General features: G+C 40.1%; 1 protein-coding gene across 2 annotated transcripts in view; it reads right to left on the reverse strand.

Annotated features, from left to right (window-relative positions):
• The window catches only part of nrg2a (neuregulin 2a), a 70020-nt gene that overhangs the window by 6248 nt on the left and 44890 nt on the right, over positions 1 to 18882 (reverse strand). For both annotated transcript variants that reach the window (XM_068600587.1, XM_068600588.1), the window contains exons 4-10: positions 10342 to 10462; positions 6942 to 7000; positions 3546 to 3569; positions 1823 to 1925; positions 1381 to 1504; positions 1108 to 1235; positions 580 to 801 (exon numbers count right to left, since the gene is read on the reverse strand). In XM_068600587.1, coding sequence (XP_068456688.1) covers positions 580 to 801; positions 1108 to 1235; positions 1381 to 1504; positions 1823 to 1925; positions 3546 to 3569; positions 6942 to 7000; positions 10342 to 10462 — 781 coding nt within the window. The remainder of the gene's footprint in view (positions 1 to 579; positions 802 to 1107; positions 1236 to 1380; positions 1505 to 1822; positions 1926 to 3545; positions 3570 to 6941; positions 7001 to 10341; positions 10463 to 18882) is intronic.

Here is an 18882-nt window from a genome sequence, read left to right on the forward strand (position 1 = left end):
CGCACATTATTTAGAGTCAATCAATTGTGTTTAAGCTGCCATGTTCTGGTTTATGTTGAAAGAACATTCCAACATTTTGGGAAATGTGCTTCTTTACGATCTTGCCCTGTTGAAAAGATTGATGTCTCTGTGGCTTCAGTACGGAAATAGGTGCAAGATAAATTTAGAGTAGTTACTAACTGCTTCTTCCTCAACCCATACTGGACCTTTTTCTGTGACGCAGAGATACAATTGTTTCTCGACAACATGGAAAATAAGTATCTTTCCTAGAATGTCACATTATTCCTTCAGGGAAATTAAAGGCAACGCTAACCAATCAGAATTGCAAACTGGCCATGAGATAATGTAACTAGTTAATAGTCACTGAATGAGTTCCTATTTAAATAAGTTCTGCCTTTCACTCTTGCCTGCCATAGTTTATTTCATCATCGTGTCCGCTGTGTGCCAGTTTCCACTGAGTTTCTCAGAATGCCCTAACTGGTCTCTCGAGGCTGAGACAGAACCAGCAGTGAGAGGACACTTCTCAAAATGTTCACGACAAACTGAGTGCCATATCGGCCTCGCAGGCCTATTTCCCACCTGTCGCTGTGCGGAGAGTCTCCCAGCGAGTCAAAGGAGTCTCCGTACTGCAGGCCCGGCCGATGAGGGTCAGGATAGCCACAGTGTGCAGCGCGCCGGGCCCGTGCCTCCATGCACGCAGGACTGCTGCATTTACTGGTCCCCACGGATGATGACATCATTCCCGGCGAGTCAGAGAGGATGCTGTCAGAATGTTCCAGGCTCCATGTACGTTCCTCTTGTCTGACAAATGAAAGAGAAGTGTTAAGACACACACATACACACACACACACACACACACACACACACACACACACACACACACACACACACACACACACACACACACACCAGAGCATGTACCAGTGTGGTTCTTGTTTCTTTCTATACTTTTGAAGTATCATGCTCCTGTTTCTACAGGCAGGGTATTTACTCGATAACCAGTTCAATTAAAGGGCTTGTGTATGATTTTGTATTCCTATAAAAGGATAGTGCTGCATTGGATCGAGGCATGAGGGCAACACATGGACTCATATGGTGCATGCTTACCTGTGAGTTGATGAATGGGCTCGTGTGGAAGAGTTGTGAGACCTGGAAGAGGCATGGCTGGCAGGGAACGATCCCTCCGTTGCATGCCGTATGACTCGTTCAGTTGGAGGGACATTCTTTGATATGTACTGTTTCGGGAAAAATGGGTTTGACAGATGGGGGAAAAATGGGAAGAATAAAAAAGCTTTGATTATATAACTGAGCATGAAACCATTTGGTGTACATCTGTGTGCGTTTACTTTAATAATGTTAGGAATCTTTTCAGAAACTCACATCTACCATAGGGATTTCCTCTGGGCCGGGTCCTGGGTGATTGGGTCCGTTAGCAAGATTACGATTGGGATGTTCTGGACACATGTTTTGTCGCAGATGATTGTGCATCTTCTTTCTTTGTTTCCTGTTGAGCAAATCCCGGTCATTCTCGCTCACTATTTATTTGTTTGGATTTCTTAAGTATTGATTTAACATGATGTTTTTTTTACAACTATATCAACATTTAAAAACTCTAAAACTATGTATACTATATGAAAAGGATACGTTTTAAAACATATAGACAATAATCTATTATTCCCACCTATGTAGAATATTACAGGCACTGCAATAAGTGCATCAGTCGCCTGAGAAGAATGTTTTGTCTTAATGAAATGCAGATGATGATAAAAATCTGAAAGGAAATGCAAAAAGAGCTGATTCATTCATCAGCGAGAGGACTTACTTGGTTTTACAGTAGGCAACCACACACACGATGCCCACCACCAACAGAGCCACACAAATACCCGTGATTGTCAGGACTCTTTTCTGGTAGAGTTCCTCTGCCTCTGTCAACATCACACCCACACACACACACATATACACACACACACACACACACACACCCACACCCACACACACACACACACACACACACACACACACACACACATACACAGTGAGAGAAATATCAGGGGGAAAAATTAGTTTCTTAAAGGTGCAGGTTTCCACTTTCTTTTGTCTGTTATTCTGTCTTTTTTTGGTTTTAGAATAATCAGGAGCAGTATGAAGCTTCGTCTTCCCTTTTCTGACAACTCGCTTCACAGTCAAACCTTTCCTCCCCTTTCCTGCAGCCTGGACCGCAGTAAGGCGGCGTGGCTTGGGGCAGGGCTTCAGCAAGATTTAGACTGATCTTTTAAGCAACTGTAAATTATATACGATTCTATAAAAGTTTGGCCCCTAACCAGGAGAACCTGCAAACTGTGCAATATGGCACCAATGCACTTGTGATATGAAAATGTGCAATGTTTGACACGATCTTGATTCTCATTTACTTAAAGAAGTCTTCATCTGCTCGGGCATTCAGTAAGCACAGTCATTAGAGCTGATATGACTGTAATGTATGATACAAGTGTTTTTTTTTAATGAAAAAGCATGAAATATGAAACTAGAAAAATCTTCAGCAAAGCTTTTTCCTTTTCCAGAGAAGAGCGTGTGTGAGGTTGAGGCAGACTCTTTGTGTCTCTGGAGGAAATGATGTAGTAAAGAGGTAGAGTGGTCCCTTGATAAATAATGTCGTAAAAATGTAATTTAATTTGTACAACTCTTTCCATCTGAAGCAGCCATTTTAGCATACCAATTTATGTCAAATTCCTGACACGGTAAATAAATCATCTTCATAAATTGTATTACTGCTGGTATGACAACACAATGTGCTTATGATGCAGCATGTACTTGTCTTGACATGATTACATGCACATAGCATGTATTCTACACTCTCAACCAAGCACTTTTCTGGAAAAGGTGGCAGGAAACAAGAGCTAACAACGGAGGAGGATGGAAATAGTGGCAGATAGAAGACAACATTACTTTAGGTTCTAAATATAGCATTGCATGCTCACATCACAGCATCTACTCCTTAAAGGTTAATGCAAACCTTATTTAACACATTAAAGTTACATTTCACTACGCTGACGACGGGGTGATGCAAGAAAGGAAATCACACAAATAAAAGTAAAGAGATGGCATACCAAAGAGAAAGGCTACTAGGTATGAGACTAAAAGGATCAGATAGAGTTGAAGATAGAGAAAAATACGTCAGGTAGCTACAAACATGATACAAAACGCTTGTTACTGACATAATGAAAAACCAAAAATCAGTCCAAAAAGGAAAGTATTCTACTGTGAGTAAGAGGGAAACTCTGTTAATTCTACTTTTCCATTGCACACATATAAGAGGTGCAGGTGACAGCATCCATGTTAATGATGATTGATGAGGATCAGTTGCATCGGCTGAGGCTTTGTCATTACAATGAGTTATGGTACGATCGGCTGAAAGATTGATTGGTTAATCGAGGGACGATATGATTAACAGTTGACACCACAGACGGAACGGGAGCAAGTCAAAACGAAGGACATCTATTTAGTAACTATGCTAGGCCTGAGAGGAAAAATGGATTGTTCCATACCCATAAATTCAATCCCAAGATGCTCTGCCATTGCAGAGGGTTGACAGTTGGAAGAAAAACAAAAAGAAACAAAAGACCAGGTTAAGAGAGTGGCACCTTCTAACATAAAGTGGAGCAAACAAAAATAGGCATTACGGCAACTGAGACAATACTTGTCAGTGGTCAGTAACGACAAGGACGTGAACACATTCACAGCATGCAACACACACCTTAACCCACACTACACAAAACTACATGGCTACATACAAACAAATTCAATTCTGAATCAAATTCAATTAGTTAGGACCGTCCCCTCGTGCAGTTTCTATTTACTGTATGTCTAAACACACTCCTGGTTAAGTTGCTTTCAGCTTACTTTATTTTGCACGTGATTTCAGACAGATATGCTCAAAGCCACTACCATTATGTTTGGGGAAAATATGCGTCATCTGCTGAGATTACCGGTGATTTCAGTTTTCCTCTACAAAATTGTTGCAGTTCCCGAACACACCCATCACATGAACAGGCAAGTTAAAAGGAGTGTATGTGTACAGTATCGGTATAATCACTCTGAATAAGAAGAATTATAGTTGGACTTTATATTATATGGTAGTGAGGCCAAAGGGAGGCTGCACCAACCAGCTGAATCCATATCTCTGGCAGCTCTCTTGCTTTACTTGAGTTGAAGTAAGTCCCAGCTGTTCTTATGACAACATGCTCTTGTGAAGCCAAGCCCTTATGGCCGAAGAGCAGAAGCCATCCTCCTTCTCGTTGGTATCTCCTGGGGATGGGAGGCGCCCCTACAGGAGGTGTGTCTTTAAGTATATGGATGTGTGTACATGTGTGCCTGCTCTTTAAGGGAACATATGATTTATTCTACTCAACTGAGTAGATTACGTGAAATATGTGAGAGTCCATTAACGACTGCAATATAGTTTTCCCAAAAATAAAAATCACTTTGAAGCCTCCATCCATCACATCTATCATGTCTGAATGTGCCTTTCATGAACCTGATTTTAAAAGGTGGAAGTGCATTTTTTAACCAATGAGACGATATTACATCATACACTTAAACTGAAGGGAGGCTTTTCTATTTCAAATTAAAGCCTGTAATAAAAGAGGTGATGCCTAAAATACAACACGTTCTTCATGGATGATAGTTTAATCGTGGACAGCGGACATTAGAACTGAATGTTTTCATTCTGTTCTTATAAATCTTCTTTTTATAGGAACAGTATGTAGAATTTGACAGCAACTAGTGGCGCAACCTTTTTCACTCCCAATGCGTCAAATATCTCAGCCCGGTCAGGGAATGGAGTGACTATTTTGTGTCCTTATTACACGCTTGACGCTGCAGTGGTGTGTGGAGCGTCTCAGTTTGAAGCGTAGAACCACCGACAAAGCACCGATATTTGACGAGTTGGGAGTGAGCTGACATGTTATACGGTTAATTTGATAATTGCAACCAAACTTCTCCAGTGTGCCAATCATGTAGGAGAACTAGGTTAGCTGAAGCAAAGACATGTAAATGCAAATAGCCCTATCTAAATCTAAAGTTTGGTTTGTCTGTTCCGGGCTACTGTAAAAACACGGCGTCCGATTACGTAAAGAGAATCCACTCGTCGTGTAGTTAGGAATCGCTCATTCTAAAGTGACAAAAACACAAGGATTCATATGTTTAGGTGATTATAAACTATAATGAATGAGCATACTCATTAATTTGAACATATACTGTGCAAATGTAAACTAAGTAATGAAAACCTGATCTATGTTCATATGGCTGGATGAGAACTGGAAATACATGTCCTTGATGCAGTCGCACAGCTGCAATGAAGTTAGACAGAATGCAGAAAACTGTGTAGCCCCCACACACCACTGTCTGCTCTGCCAAAAACACAAGTAATTTCAGCACAGTGTATTACGACTTAATGTGAGATGAAATTACTTGTAGTTAAGAAGGGGGTTTTCGCATTGTACTCTGAGCCAACATACAACAACCAGTATGTGTGAGCTCTACAAGTCAGATTGCAGGGATGAGACTCTGTAGGCAACATCGAGCAACTTCCAAACACAGATGCAGTTACTTATTCAACTGTAATGTTACTTTGAATGGCAACCATATGGGCTTGCAAAGACACGACGTTGCCAAATCTGCAGTAAGATTGATATGAGATGAGATGTTTTGCTTTCATCTGCCGTGAATATAGGCTTTACATTTAATTATATAATATTGCCAGACAGTATTTTTAACCTTGCGGTGTATGTATGCTTCCGTCAGAGAGTCACTGCTTTCACTATCCCTTGAGATACTTTACAAGTAATCCACCAACAGGTAACAGGTTTTCAATTCAGGAAACCTTCAAGGCAAGATCTATCAAGATGTTGTTTTTCACAAAGCTTCATCTAATCAAGGTGTAATTTTACAGTTGATGGATGTGATGAGGGGTGCAGGGTTGGCTTCTATTACCCCGGGCAAATCTCTTTGACACGGCACTCTAGTGCAGCACATTAACTCTTTGCTGAGGACATTTGCCGTGAGAGCACCACCAAAAGCTATTCGCTGAATGTTCTGGTGTTTATAGAGTCTTCATGGAACTCAGGTCTTAAGCAAGTTCTGCAGTCAATTAGAAAGTGAGCGAAAAATGTCTGTGTGCCTGTTTGTGCATGTATATTCAACTTTGAGCGAGAACCCAATCATAATGATGTTTTTGACTTTGATGTTTAAGATGAACTCACATTAGTCAAGAATGAGAGACATTTTGTCATGCTGGCTCATGTATAACCTACATTCTCATCGATGCATATTAAAAGGCATCCTGTTTTTAAACTACTATATTCATGGAGAAATCCTACTTGACTTATCTTGTTGGCTACTCAGAAAACAGTCATTTATCAGTGCACCGCTTCAGTCATTCAGTCATGTTTCATGCCTGTTATTTAATGCTAGTTGTTCAGGCCCATCTCGCTATCAACTCCAATATAATTGGACATGCGTGTGTTTGTAACTGATTGCATGAACACGCATCTTTAGTTAGTAAGATCAAGTTAGGGTTTTAGTAACTGTTTGGCCATTTGACAGTGTTGTTTCATGCAGCTGATGTTGTGCAAATCCACTATTACAAAGCACCTACATTCAGCCGCCTACTTGTTGCTATCAATCTAACTATTCGCTCGTATTCCGAGTGTGTGCATGCAACACACTGCGAGTTAAAGGGCGCACAACATCACATGCAGTCACAATACCACAATAACAGACTCTACTAAACTACGCCAACTTGTGAATGAGTCATTAGAAAGACACAGACGCAACTACACTACTAGGTAATACCAGTAAATAAATGCAATCTCTCTACACCCAGCATGCACACATGACACAAAGACAGTCTGACAGAGTGACAGAAGAGGAAATTGACATACGGTAGAAACTGGCCATAACGTAGGTTTGACAGCGATCACCAGTAAAGTCATTCGGACACCTGATGGAAAGAAACAAAGCCACAAAAAGAGAGGGAGGAGGAGGGTGGTGGATGAGTGAGAAAGAATGAGAAAACAGAAAGAGAGAGAAAGAAAGGGTGGAGTGAAAAGGAGAGTATGCATAAGAAAAAGTGAAGAGGGGGGGAAGGAGGGAGGGAGAGAGAGAGAGAGAGAGAGAATTAGAACAACAGCACCACTAAAGACAGCAGAAGCAGAGTGTTCCCATGGATGACACCACCGTGTACATGGAGTAGTGCACAGCTCATTGCGTGTTGACCTGAGAAGGAGAAAGAGGAAGAGAAAGAGGAAGAGAACTGGGGGGCGGGAGGAGGCAGCAGGAGTCCACAGAGGTAATCCAGTGACAACTGTGTCTCTGTTCTCAGCTGCTCATATCAAGTGGACATACTTTTGAAAGGATTGGGCATGTACAACCGCAGTGGCTCAGTCTGTAAGCATCGTGGGCCGAAGTATCCATCCGGACATCTGGGAAGGAGCAGACAAGTGTTATGAAAAGAGAAAACGCACTGTAAATATTATGGGGTTAAGTCCTTTCAAACATTGTTTAAGGTCATGGTGAAGCCATATGGATACAGCAAGAAATGTTGTCACTTCCAAAGATGACCCAACTTTACCGATGAATGTGGACACATATTTTAATTAAAAATAATTCATATCAAGTGTTAAGACACTTAACAACCAAGACACTTTTTTCACTGTTAAGACTTTTTTCAAGAGAAAGATTATTAGTATATATGAAGAAATACGTAAATATATCTGTATATTAACAATTCTCCACTGCTCTATGATTAATAACTCAAACCTAGGAAAAAAAAGTGGGGTAATATGCTTTCTTCCGCTGGTGCCTGTTGAGAGCCTGGTATGTGTGGAAAAGTGGTCAAATCGAGAAGAAATAACTCCTAAATTTCTAGTTCTAAAACGGCAATTTCATTGAGGGGATCTCTTTAAAGGGGAAACATGACTGGACAACTCTCTTGAAATCTGGTTTGAGATATAAATCCGATTTTGTGACCTGTAGATTGTATATATTTTTGTAACTGCACACAGACTACTGTATCAGTACCATCAAGTACGTTGAGCCACACCATATTTCCTCATTATAATCCCATTAGGATGAGCAGTTGGTCTTTTAGAGGCACCGACATTCCACTCACATTCACAACTAGACCACCAGTCCAACAAAGGTCATTGCTCGTGATTTACTGGTTTCACACAACGCCTCCCAGGAGCACCATAACATTCAGCATTAAATTACTCATCCAGAGCGATGGTGTTTAACTGGGGGATAGCACCACCTAGACCAAGGAAACTTGGCTGAAAGATGAAAGAAATAAACTGTCACTGCATCATTTAAAAATCAGATGAGCGTGCAAATGCCCGGCGTGGTGCAGCTGCAAACTCTATTACCACTCTTTTATCTTTAGTTTAAAATAAATCACTGTCATTATTTATTATTCTCTGATCAAAAAATAAACATTCAGGAGGAAAAACCTGAAGGTTTTACCATGTGTTCGGAGACATATAGCAGGATCTATTATATTCTACGTACTGTATATACAATAGACTTACACAGCCCCTTGCTCTCTGAAGTCCCAGAGAGAGTTAATTTGATAAAAGTTCCCAATGCACCTTGTTGATGATTCTGCTTCTTTTTTTCTGAAGAAATACTTTCCTTTTATTATAAAGAAATAAACATTACACTTGTTTAACTTTAAAATCAGTGACTCCCTTTACTTTTGTCACACGCCATAAAGACTCATATTGATAATGTGTTACATCTAAAGATCTACCTAAATGTGAAGACTTTAAAAGACATTTGTACGCTTATGCATTTTGTGAAAATGACAATTAGTTGTTGTTTTTTATGATTGATGTGTTCAAATGAGGCTAAATCACTTTTGTAAAAGCCCTGAACAGGATGTAAATCATCGGAAAGAAAGAATGTATTTACTTTCGTGAGTTACTTACTTTAGGTCATGTATTAACCGTCTCCACAAAACATAATTTATATTTCAAAGTGAAGGAGCAAGGCATTAAAGTAGGGCTAGCTGTCTGTAGGACTTGTTTAGCCAGTGAGTAATACCCACTGAAGCCTGGCCTATATTGAATGAGATGGCTGTGGGGCAACAAATCCCTGCAGGCCTTCACTGCATTATCAAACTTTTCTGGACCCATGCCCCGGTCGTGAGTGAATTAGCTGCAGCAATTGAGTTATTGCTGCCTCCAATTTGTACACAGCGTATTGGACGGCTGTTGCAGCCATGTCCTCATTGCTTGTCGCGCATTCTTCCTTGGGCCAACTGGGCACAAAAGCCTTGCCAATGTTTCAGTTCTATATCAAACCAGCCAGAGGACTTATGCGATCATGACATATGGTGGAACAGAACATGCAACAGAATCTTTGACAACCATGACGAGAGATAACGTGCATATTTTGTGTTATAAGTACACTATACATTGGTTTTACTGCATGATTAAGGCAGCGACATCATTGTCATTTGTAATTCATCTGACAATTATTGTCTGGATTAATTGATGTCTTTTGGTCTGTAAATTACAATTACCAAAAACACAAGATGACATACTCAAATTGATTGTTTTGTTCGACCTACAGTCCAAAACCCAAAGATATTCAGTTTAATATGACGGAAGATTCAAATTTGAGAAGATGGGAACAAGTTATTGTTTGGAACTTTTGTTTTGAAAATTACTTCAATGATCAAAACGCCTCTCTACACGCTTTTCTCAGTGTTCTGATAAACAGAAAGAAAACTGTTGATTGAAAAAAAAAGTGCTAATGTCAACTTGTTTTCTTCCTGAAAAGCAGAGATACAAGATTGCTCCAGTGCACTTTACACACGGGTCTTGATCCCTTCTGCCAAGAACCTCAAATGTAAGCAATGATTCTATTTACCTCACTGGGGGCCTCTAACAGGCATAAATATTTGCTCTCTACTAAACCAGTGACTCATGACATTTTGAAAAGGCTTTTCATGGCCAGTACACTAAACATGACTTAAAAGGATGAGCACACCGCCGCCTCACTCCGTTATTAGTGTTAAAATACACAACAGGTGGGTAGTTAGGCAGACTGGCAGCATTTTCCTGTGATGTGTTGCTGCTGCTGCTGAAAAGAAAGAAGAACGGAAATCAAGTGCTATCAGGAAAATAAACAGCGGGATAAAACAAATGTTTAGTTAGGAATATTACGAGAGCAAAAACATCATGAACGCAGTTTTCATTAAGACTGTGACACAAAGGAAGAAAGGTTGGCAATGAAAGTTACATTATCGAGGTGAATAAAAAACAAAAGAAGGTAACTCACTTGCAGGAGATCTGATTTATACCATGTATGAAGTAACAGTCGCCGCCATTCACACAGTAGGCATTCTCTGTGTCGTTGCATCTTCTGGCGTGGCCTGAGCCTGGAGCTGGCGTTGTGGTTACTGAGGAAATACAGACAAAAAAAATCTTGAATTTATCTTTGTTTTGTTCATTATACTCTCTTGATGATGACAATTTAGTAAAAAAAAACATATGGTGGCATTGTGGCTCATGATCACACACAGGATTTTGGTTTAATATGAACTTGCTTGTTATTTTTTATCAGTCTGATAGCATTGCATCTCTACATGTATTCCCAGATTTACCCATATTTTACACTTGTATTTCAACAAGAACTCTTCATTTTCCATCCACAAATGTAATTGTGCCTCTAAGCAGTGTTGACACTATCTCAAGAAGTTCTATGAGGAAAGATAAATATTTCCCCGACATAGCGTAGGAGTTGTTTACACGTTGACTCAGGTCCTTGGAATGGCCCTAAATGTCATGTATCTGTACTTAATCCCCCTGCCTGAATAGATATAATATGTTTGGGATGAAGTCTGCTTATCGGGACCAAAGCGGGGACATCTGAAGGAAGGAGTGCTGAGAGAAGTACGCAGTGGCAGGATCGGGCTTGAGGAAGGAGGAGCGATCCCCGTGTGTCAGATGTCGACACATGATTGCAACCGTGTTCGCTATTAGCACCTACGCAGGATGTGTGGTTAGAATAAAGCAGATTGGAAGACCTTTACAATAACCTCAGCTTCAGCAGCTTAACCCTCGTGTCATGTAGAATGTTGTGACAAGAAATTTGCAGGTGGACTTTACTGAGCTGGCGCCGTCGGCTCTGAATACATTTCCCAACTCCCGTTTGTTACACGCTTGAAGAAGTCAGTTTGCTCACAAGCACACGCCTAGTTTAGCTAGAACAACAGAGGTTAATTCCCATGCTAGTTAGCATAAGAAAACCAACAGATGACACCCGCGTGAGCTTTACTTGCAGAAATGAGTCAGCACTTTGCATATTCAAACACAATATTAATACTAAAATTAGAAATGATAGTTATTTTTAAATATCCAATAATACCAAACAAGGATGTCAACTTCATTTTGGTGTTTCTGTTGGCTTGTATTCAGGTGGTTCTTTTGCTCTGGCAGACTTACAGGTTTCCTATTACCAACATCCATTCAAACAACAAACCGAGTCATACATCTACAGCTGATTTAATCAGATGAGACGTGCTGGTATTCATAACTGACCATTTGTTATTGGAGTAAAAAATGTATTATATCAGTAATGATATAAGTTAGTCTTAAGCTGTTACTCTTTACTAAAGTTTCATAAAGATGTTTTAATGTTTTCAACATAACACATCACCCATCCATTCACCTCAAGAAATTTTCCGAAAACATTTCCAAGTCTACCAGTTAATCAGAACTACCTCATTGTCACACCTGACCTCTCGCTCGGAGTGCTGGCATGTAAAACGCCTCGTAAAAAAAAGATCAGTCAAAGCTGTCGGGAGGAAGGAACCTGAAAACATTGTAAAACCCTCCCACGCTCAAAATAGAAGCCTTGAGCGGTCTTCAACTTGAGAACACGCTACACAAAAGACAGCGAAACAAGCTGCGTGGATCTCTATCTGGGGCAGTGGCCCGTCCCAGAATGCACTGGTGTAAGGGAGGGGAACGTCCTGGACAGATCATCAGTCCTCTGCAGGGGCGGGCTAACACGTAGGCAATCATGCTCACACATCATCTCCAGTCCACCTGGCTTACATGTGGGTGGACTGTGGGTGAAAAACAGACGACCCGGAGGAAACCCACACAGGGAGGTGGAGAACATGTAAACTTCACACAGAAAGGATCAAGGCTGATGTTTGAACCCTGGACAAGTTTATTTGGCTACTGGTCACACTCAATCTGTTTCACTATACTGACTGTTTTACTGCTTCTCTTTTTTTTTTTTTTGTCCAAAAGATAACTTGTATGATCTGGTTCCTTTTTGAGAATGCATTTTAGTTTTGGTGATTGTTGCCACAAAATATATTTTCGCTCAACCTCATAAGGATACTATGACTAAAGGCTACATGACCTGATGCTTTTGCCGTTTGACCTTAAAATATATTCTTGTCAACCACAACCTACTTTTATCTGTTTTAAGGTCACATATTCCTTTTTACACAGAGGTTAACAATTACAATATTTGTATGATATTTGGGATTATAATGATCCAGAACCAAATAAAGGCACACTACTTTCAGATAATTCAATGTCCAGATGACGACATTGGTGCAGCTCAGTGATTTTAAAATGCATTTGTGGTGACATTTTCTTCACTTAATTTTGCAAAACAATCTCAGCACTTTCCTAAACTGCAAAGAAAGGTATGCAAGATATATATCTCCAGAAATATTTCCCCCTGTAACTTTCAACTAACTGCTTCAACTAGCTTTAGTTGGCACGCAAATCTATTAGCCTGCAGTCACCAACTGACATCCAATCTTTGCACAACACAGAAAATACAGACGTGTTGTCTTCTCTCTTTTCCTTTTCTCTAACATCCTTCCTTGTTTCCTTTGTTTCCTCCAATTACTCGCCCGTAGGGTTAGGGCTAAAAGTTCTGTTTTCAGTATGAGCACAAAATCACAGAAAACTTGAAAGCAACAGAAACTATCAACAAGCAGAGATGCAACGATTCAGATTATTGTGTCAAGTTTAGAGGTTAAAGTTTGGCTTCTTTGATTTAAACAGCCAGAGGCCAGAGCGAGGGAACTGCAACTAAACTGATGCAGAGAGCATCTATAAATCACACTGGTGCACCCTCTCTTCAGGTTTTATAATAAACCTGTAAAACCTGACAATAGTATGTAAAAACTGTAAAACGTTGGACTTTCTGTAGAACAGTTTGTTACTGCAGCCAGCGACTTCATGTCTTTATCATAAATACTTCCACTATTGTATCTGTTGTCGTCAACAACCCGTCAGGTCAAGATGAACTTTAGAGCACGTGTTAGCAGGTCATTTACAAAAATAAAAATAAACATGCGAATGTGTTCCCATGCGATGTTGCAGCAACCAACCGAATAGTTTGCTAGCATTCCTGTCGAGAGATAAATAGAATATTCCTTGTCACCTTTGTCTGCTAGAGATTATGTTATGTACATGTCGTTATATACTACAATAATCATTTACAACAGCAAATATATTTGGAAAGAAATGCTATGTTGCCTGGAATATGCAAAATGAGGAAAATCTTGGATTTGTAAATTGTCCATTGTTGATTGGATTATGCACTATCCATGTCCCTCCTAGAGTCTGCCATATATGAAGTAATTGTTTTGCAAATACAAAGAACATCCTTCTGTTTAAAAATCCTTTCTTCAGAAACAATATTATTGTTTATTAAATCAGAAGGCCATTTACTGACAGAAAAACGACTGTAATTTGTGCATTTTACGTAGAGGTAAAAGCTTAAAATTAAACACAAATTGCTTTCTCGTTCAATCTTTCCTTTTTGATATTCTCACCTTAAAAGCCCGTCCACTATGTAACGACGGACAAACGGCAAGAGTTGAAGTGACCCTGAGCGTTTTTTGGGCCATGGACTTGTGTCGGATTGAAATTTAACGTGACACACCAGAAACACCACAGAAATCGCCGGTAAACCCATACAAGTAAAACTGCATGCAGTCCCTGCACCCAGTGATACTACAAGAACAGTGTTTTCTGAGGTGACCTGACTTAGCCAATACAGTGTTTACTCAGGCTACAGCACATGTTTACTTTAGATTAAATCTAATGACAAGGCCTTAAAATGTATTAACAGGGTTAGAGATACAAATACAAACAGCAGAGGAGCATCTCATGTAGTGGCAAAGTGTGAATGAAAAATGCTATTTGTTAGTGTACAGTGTGGCTCACAAGAAGATTTTTGGCAAGCCTGTATGAAAATACATTTCCCCAATAACTCAAACTGTCTCCAACTAAATATAACATAATCTGCAATTTTACAACAATGTTCGGCACTAAAACAACTGTTAGCACGGACCTTTTTGTCTTCAACATATTGCTTTGATTGGACCACCGTAGAGTTACATATACATTCCATAATCACTGACCGCAACCTCTGAAAGGCTCAGAGTTTCTGTCTTTTCTCAATCTGTGTTTGACTGTTTGTGGTCTGTATTGTTTTATCCAAAGCAAGTTATTTTATGTGGACAGCAATGGACTCATTTGTGATCATAAAGTGAGGCTGCTGTGAGCAGACCACAGCATTTCATATCACATATGTAGTGAATCATTGTCACGTAAAGCAGCTGTTCAGCCGGGTTAATGTGGCGGTGATTCCAGCATGTGTCCAACAAAGACAGCACATTGCACAGTCATGCATCAGTAATATATAATGGTTTCGAACCCTGTGTAATTCAAACAATTTATTTCATGAACCAATCAAGACATGTATTCTGTCCTACTTGATCTCTTCTGTTCCACCTGCTCCAGTTAGTGTCAACTGAAAGATTGTTTCCTCGTAATTAAGGGAATGACAACAGTGGACAGCACAGTTAACTAAAATAGCTTTATCTTTTTTGGAAATTAGCTGTTTTGTTCTACCTCCCCTTTAGTGTTTTTTATTGGTTGTCATGCTCTTTCCACAGACAGCACTTTTATGTGCATCCCCGAGAGGCGAGGCGGTAATGGTGAGGCTAAAAACGGTGGATTAAAGAGAGACCATGGCCTGATCATAGCAATCTCTGTGTTTCATACTCATCTTGCATTGCAGTGTGAATGCATTCAATCACTGCGAAAGGATTTGAGTCACGGCCAGAATGATATCAAACTCCATTAAAGTCTTTACATGTAACAGAAAATCCATAAATATCACAAAGGAGTTAAGTTGTTTTCGTCAAGGTTGACTCTGCTTTCCTGGCTGGATGTCGGACACAAATTCCTTTAACCCATGGAGGAGATCAGCGGCTCTGCGAAACTGAGTTCGTTTATCTGTACTTATGTGGCCAGGGATTAGTTAAGTTTGCTTGGTTTTTTTTTTTAAACCTAGGTTTCAACTTTCCTCTGCCCTGTAGCCCTGGGGCTGAATCTGAGTTGGAGTTGAAGAGGGGTTTCCTCTCGGTTAGCGAAAGCCACAGTGTTTAGCCATCAGCCCTTGCCGCTGACTTTGATTAATCCTTCATGGCCAAAGAACTGAAAAGAAAAGCTGGGGGTGCAGGCTGGACCATCTGGAAACCTTCATAAACATGCCTGTCTTTCCACGCTCTCCAAAGGATTCTAGGAAAATCGTAAAAATGAAAAGAGGGGTCCCTATAGCACAGTTTTTCTTCCTCTTAAGGCACCCGTGCATAGGCAGCAAACAGAAAAGTGCTCACACTGAAGCCCAGTGCTGCGCAGCACCTCACAACCCAGCCCAATACGCTGAATTGAGTAATTAAGTACACTTTCAATTGGCCTGTCTATGTGCAGAGTTTTACACATGTGCCCCTAATTTATGACAAATGTTGATAATTTACTTCTGGCTGGCTTAATCTTTTTCACTTCTGCGCTGCAATTGAACAGAAAGCCATCTCCGAACATGAGACAGAATTTGATTCTGCGCAGGAAGAAAGCCAAGACCAGTTATTCAATCGACGATGGATCGGTTCCATCTGGACTTTGTTATTCCTTTGTGTTTTCACTCTTAAAAGCAATGTTGTCAGGATAAAATGTATGAATTATGTAGCTTATTGGGAGTTTGTCAGTGAGCGAGAACAGTGTGCAGACCAGGTCTGTCTCAGCCACTACTACAATTCTGCAGTCAGGCACGGAGAATTAAGGGACACGAAGGTCCAAAAACTAAAACGCATATCTACCATTAAGATATTGACCATGAAACTATGGTCAAAACTGGGCAGGAACGGGTCAACAGGTGGCAAAATACAGCAAAACCACACAGGGTCTTTAACTCCTTATTTCATCGTAAAATATACATAGACACAATTCAAACAAAGAGAAAAATTTAACTCAAGCCATAAAAATCTGTCAGATGGGAAAGTGATGAATGTCTTAAGTACTGAACCTTCAGGAGACGCATAAAAAGGACGGTGTCTGTTATAGCTCTGCCACCCAGATATGCAAAGCTATTACAGATTCAAGTCAGTTTTATGTAGCAGAAAAAAGTTGGGAGCGCCCCTCACCTCCTCTCCCGACACTTGGCAGGGAATGTCTGACATGTCTCCTGTTACAGCTGGGACCGAGATCTTTTATCTTTATACTAGAGGCTAATTCATATTGCATGCCTCCTTGCTACACTTGGACTGCATTATGGCCGTGTCTCCGATCTGAGTTCTATCCAGGATGGAATGAATTAACAAGATAAACAGATAACAAAAAAGCACAGCAGACCAAATGTGTGTGGTTCTTGTTCAAAAGTTGTTGACAGCTGGTCTGATGTGATGAAAGAGGATGTGCAGTGAGGGTTAAGATCATGCTCGCATTAAAAGAGACATTTTTTTAGCCATTATATTGTAAGAATAGTGGTATTAAATGGTGGTATTATGGTTCTATAGAAAGTGGAGACAGAGAAAAATTGCACCAATAACAAAGTAGACGAATGCCCGGGACTTGTTTACAGACATTGCATGTGCTGCAATGAAATATGTATACTGTATTATAATGTTCTTAATAATTAATACACGGCAAACAATATATGTTTTAATTTCCAGATTTAGAATGGCAACTTATTTTGACAGGAGATCAAGTCCAGACAAATGCAGCAGCAATGAAAGAAAAACAACTAAACCAATGAGAAGGAAGTACAAAAAAAACAAGAGATGGCTACAGGAGTAATGAAGAGAAGAGGTGGGTTGAGAAAGGAGGTTCGTCGACTGGATCTTAAGTTGGAAAATATATTTCAGCTTGCCAAAGCCAACAAAAAACATGCACGGACCTACTTCCACACATACGCTATATACTGTCGACACACCCAATCAATGGCAACATCCAGCATCTGTGTCTTCCAGCATGTTCTACAGAGTTCAAAATGAGCAAAAAGGATTTCATACAAATACCCAAAGAGGAATTAAATTACTATTTACTTGAGGTTGGACTCACAAAAGAACCCATTATGAATGAGAGCAGACTTAAGGCTTTTTTTTTTTCAATAGAAAATTATCCACAATTCAAACACCTTCAATATGAAACAGGAATGTTTAGAAATGAACAAAATGGAGCCTGCCAGGAACATTAATCTACCACCCACTCTTCATCAAGACTGACACTGCCACAACCAGTGTGTCTTCTTTTATATTCTTGTCTCCTATTACCTTGTTTTAGTCACATAGCTGATATGCCTGGTCTTGCCTGCCTCAATTGTCTCAGCACTGAAGTGAAATCAAAGAGCAGCCCAGTGTGTGATTGCACAACAGCTGCGAATGCACGGCAAAGAAGCAAAGTGCACGTAGGAAAGGCCGGGTATGGTGCGGCTGCACAAACGGGTGCTGGTATGGCCGCTGGTGTGGCGGGCATGTGTACAGTTGGCAACAACCTGACACATGTTTTTTTTTGGTGGCACAGTGCCAGACAGGGCTGCTCCATGCACTGTACTTTCAAAAAGCAGCTCGGGCTCAGCGTTATGTTACTGCGCTTCCTTTGTTTTTAGACTGAGGATGCCTGTTGCTTTAATTTTTCCACTCTGACGTGAGCAACTATTGTTTACTGCGTGCATCTTTGCATCTTTGTCTGGCTACTGCAGTCACAGATGAGGAGCACAAAGTTAGTAGAAGCAAGATGACAACTCGACAGAACACTTTTCAATGACATCATATGCTTAGACATTAATGACAAACAACACACAGAACCAAAATTCCCCACATGTTTACAGTACATATGGTCATCCACTATAGAGCAAGTGAACATAGTGCCATATTGTGTTTAAACTCTGTAGACAAATAGAATCATAGAATATTCTGTAAAAACACACTCTTCTGTGCTGCAAGCATCTGCTGTTGAAATAATAGAAGCAAGATGTTGCTCATCTGAAGCAGGTCAGTGATCAACAACAGATGTCTACCACTTTTTAATCTGGAGATCATTTAATATTTGGGGCCTAAGGATTTATCATGGGGGATGTGCACACTTCATACAGCGACTGAAGCCCAGTCTGACTGATTTAAGATAAGATGACAATGTGATATATATTTCATGAAGCCAGTGTGATTTAAATGTAAACTGAGCTAAATTTCACTGAAAAGTTTCAAGTTTTGTCTTATCCTTTATCTAAATGCAGTGGCAGATGTTATCAAGTAGTTTTAAGTGCAATTTTTAGGGTTCTTGCACTTTATTTGAGTATTTTCATGTTATGCTCCTTAATGCTATAACTCCATTTAATTTTCGAGGGAAATATTGTACTTCTTGACTTGATTAAATTATGCTGACAATATTAGTTACTAACAGGCGGCCTGCGGTTCTGAAAAGTGAAGCCAATGCGAAAGTGCCTTAAAAATGACCACCAGAGGGCGACTCCTGTAGTTGCAGAGATAAGTCTGAT

The sequence above is a fragment of the Clinocottus analis genome, unplaced genomic scaffold (genome assembly GCF_023055335.1).
Source record: "Clinocottus analis isolate CAN_PGR_092001 unplaced genomic scaffold, fCliAna1.0.p SCAF_5, whole genome shotgun sequence".
In the NCBI taxonomy this organism is placed as follows: domain Eukaryota; kingdom Metazoa; phylum Chordata; class Actinopteri; order Perciformes; family Cottidae; genus Clinocottus; species Clinocottus analis.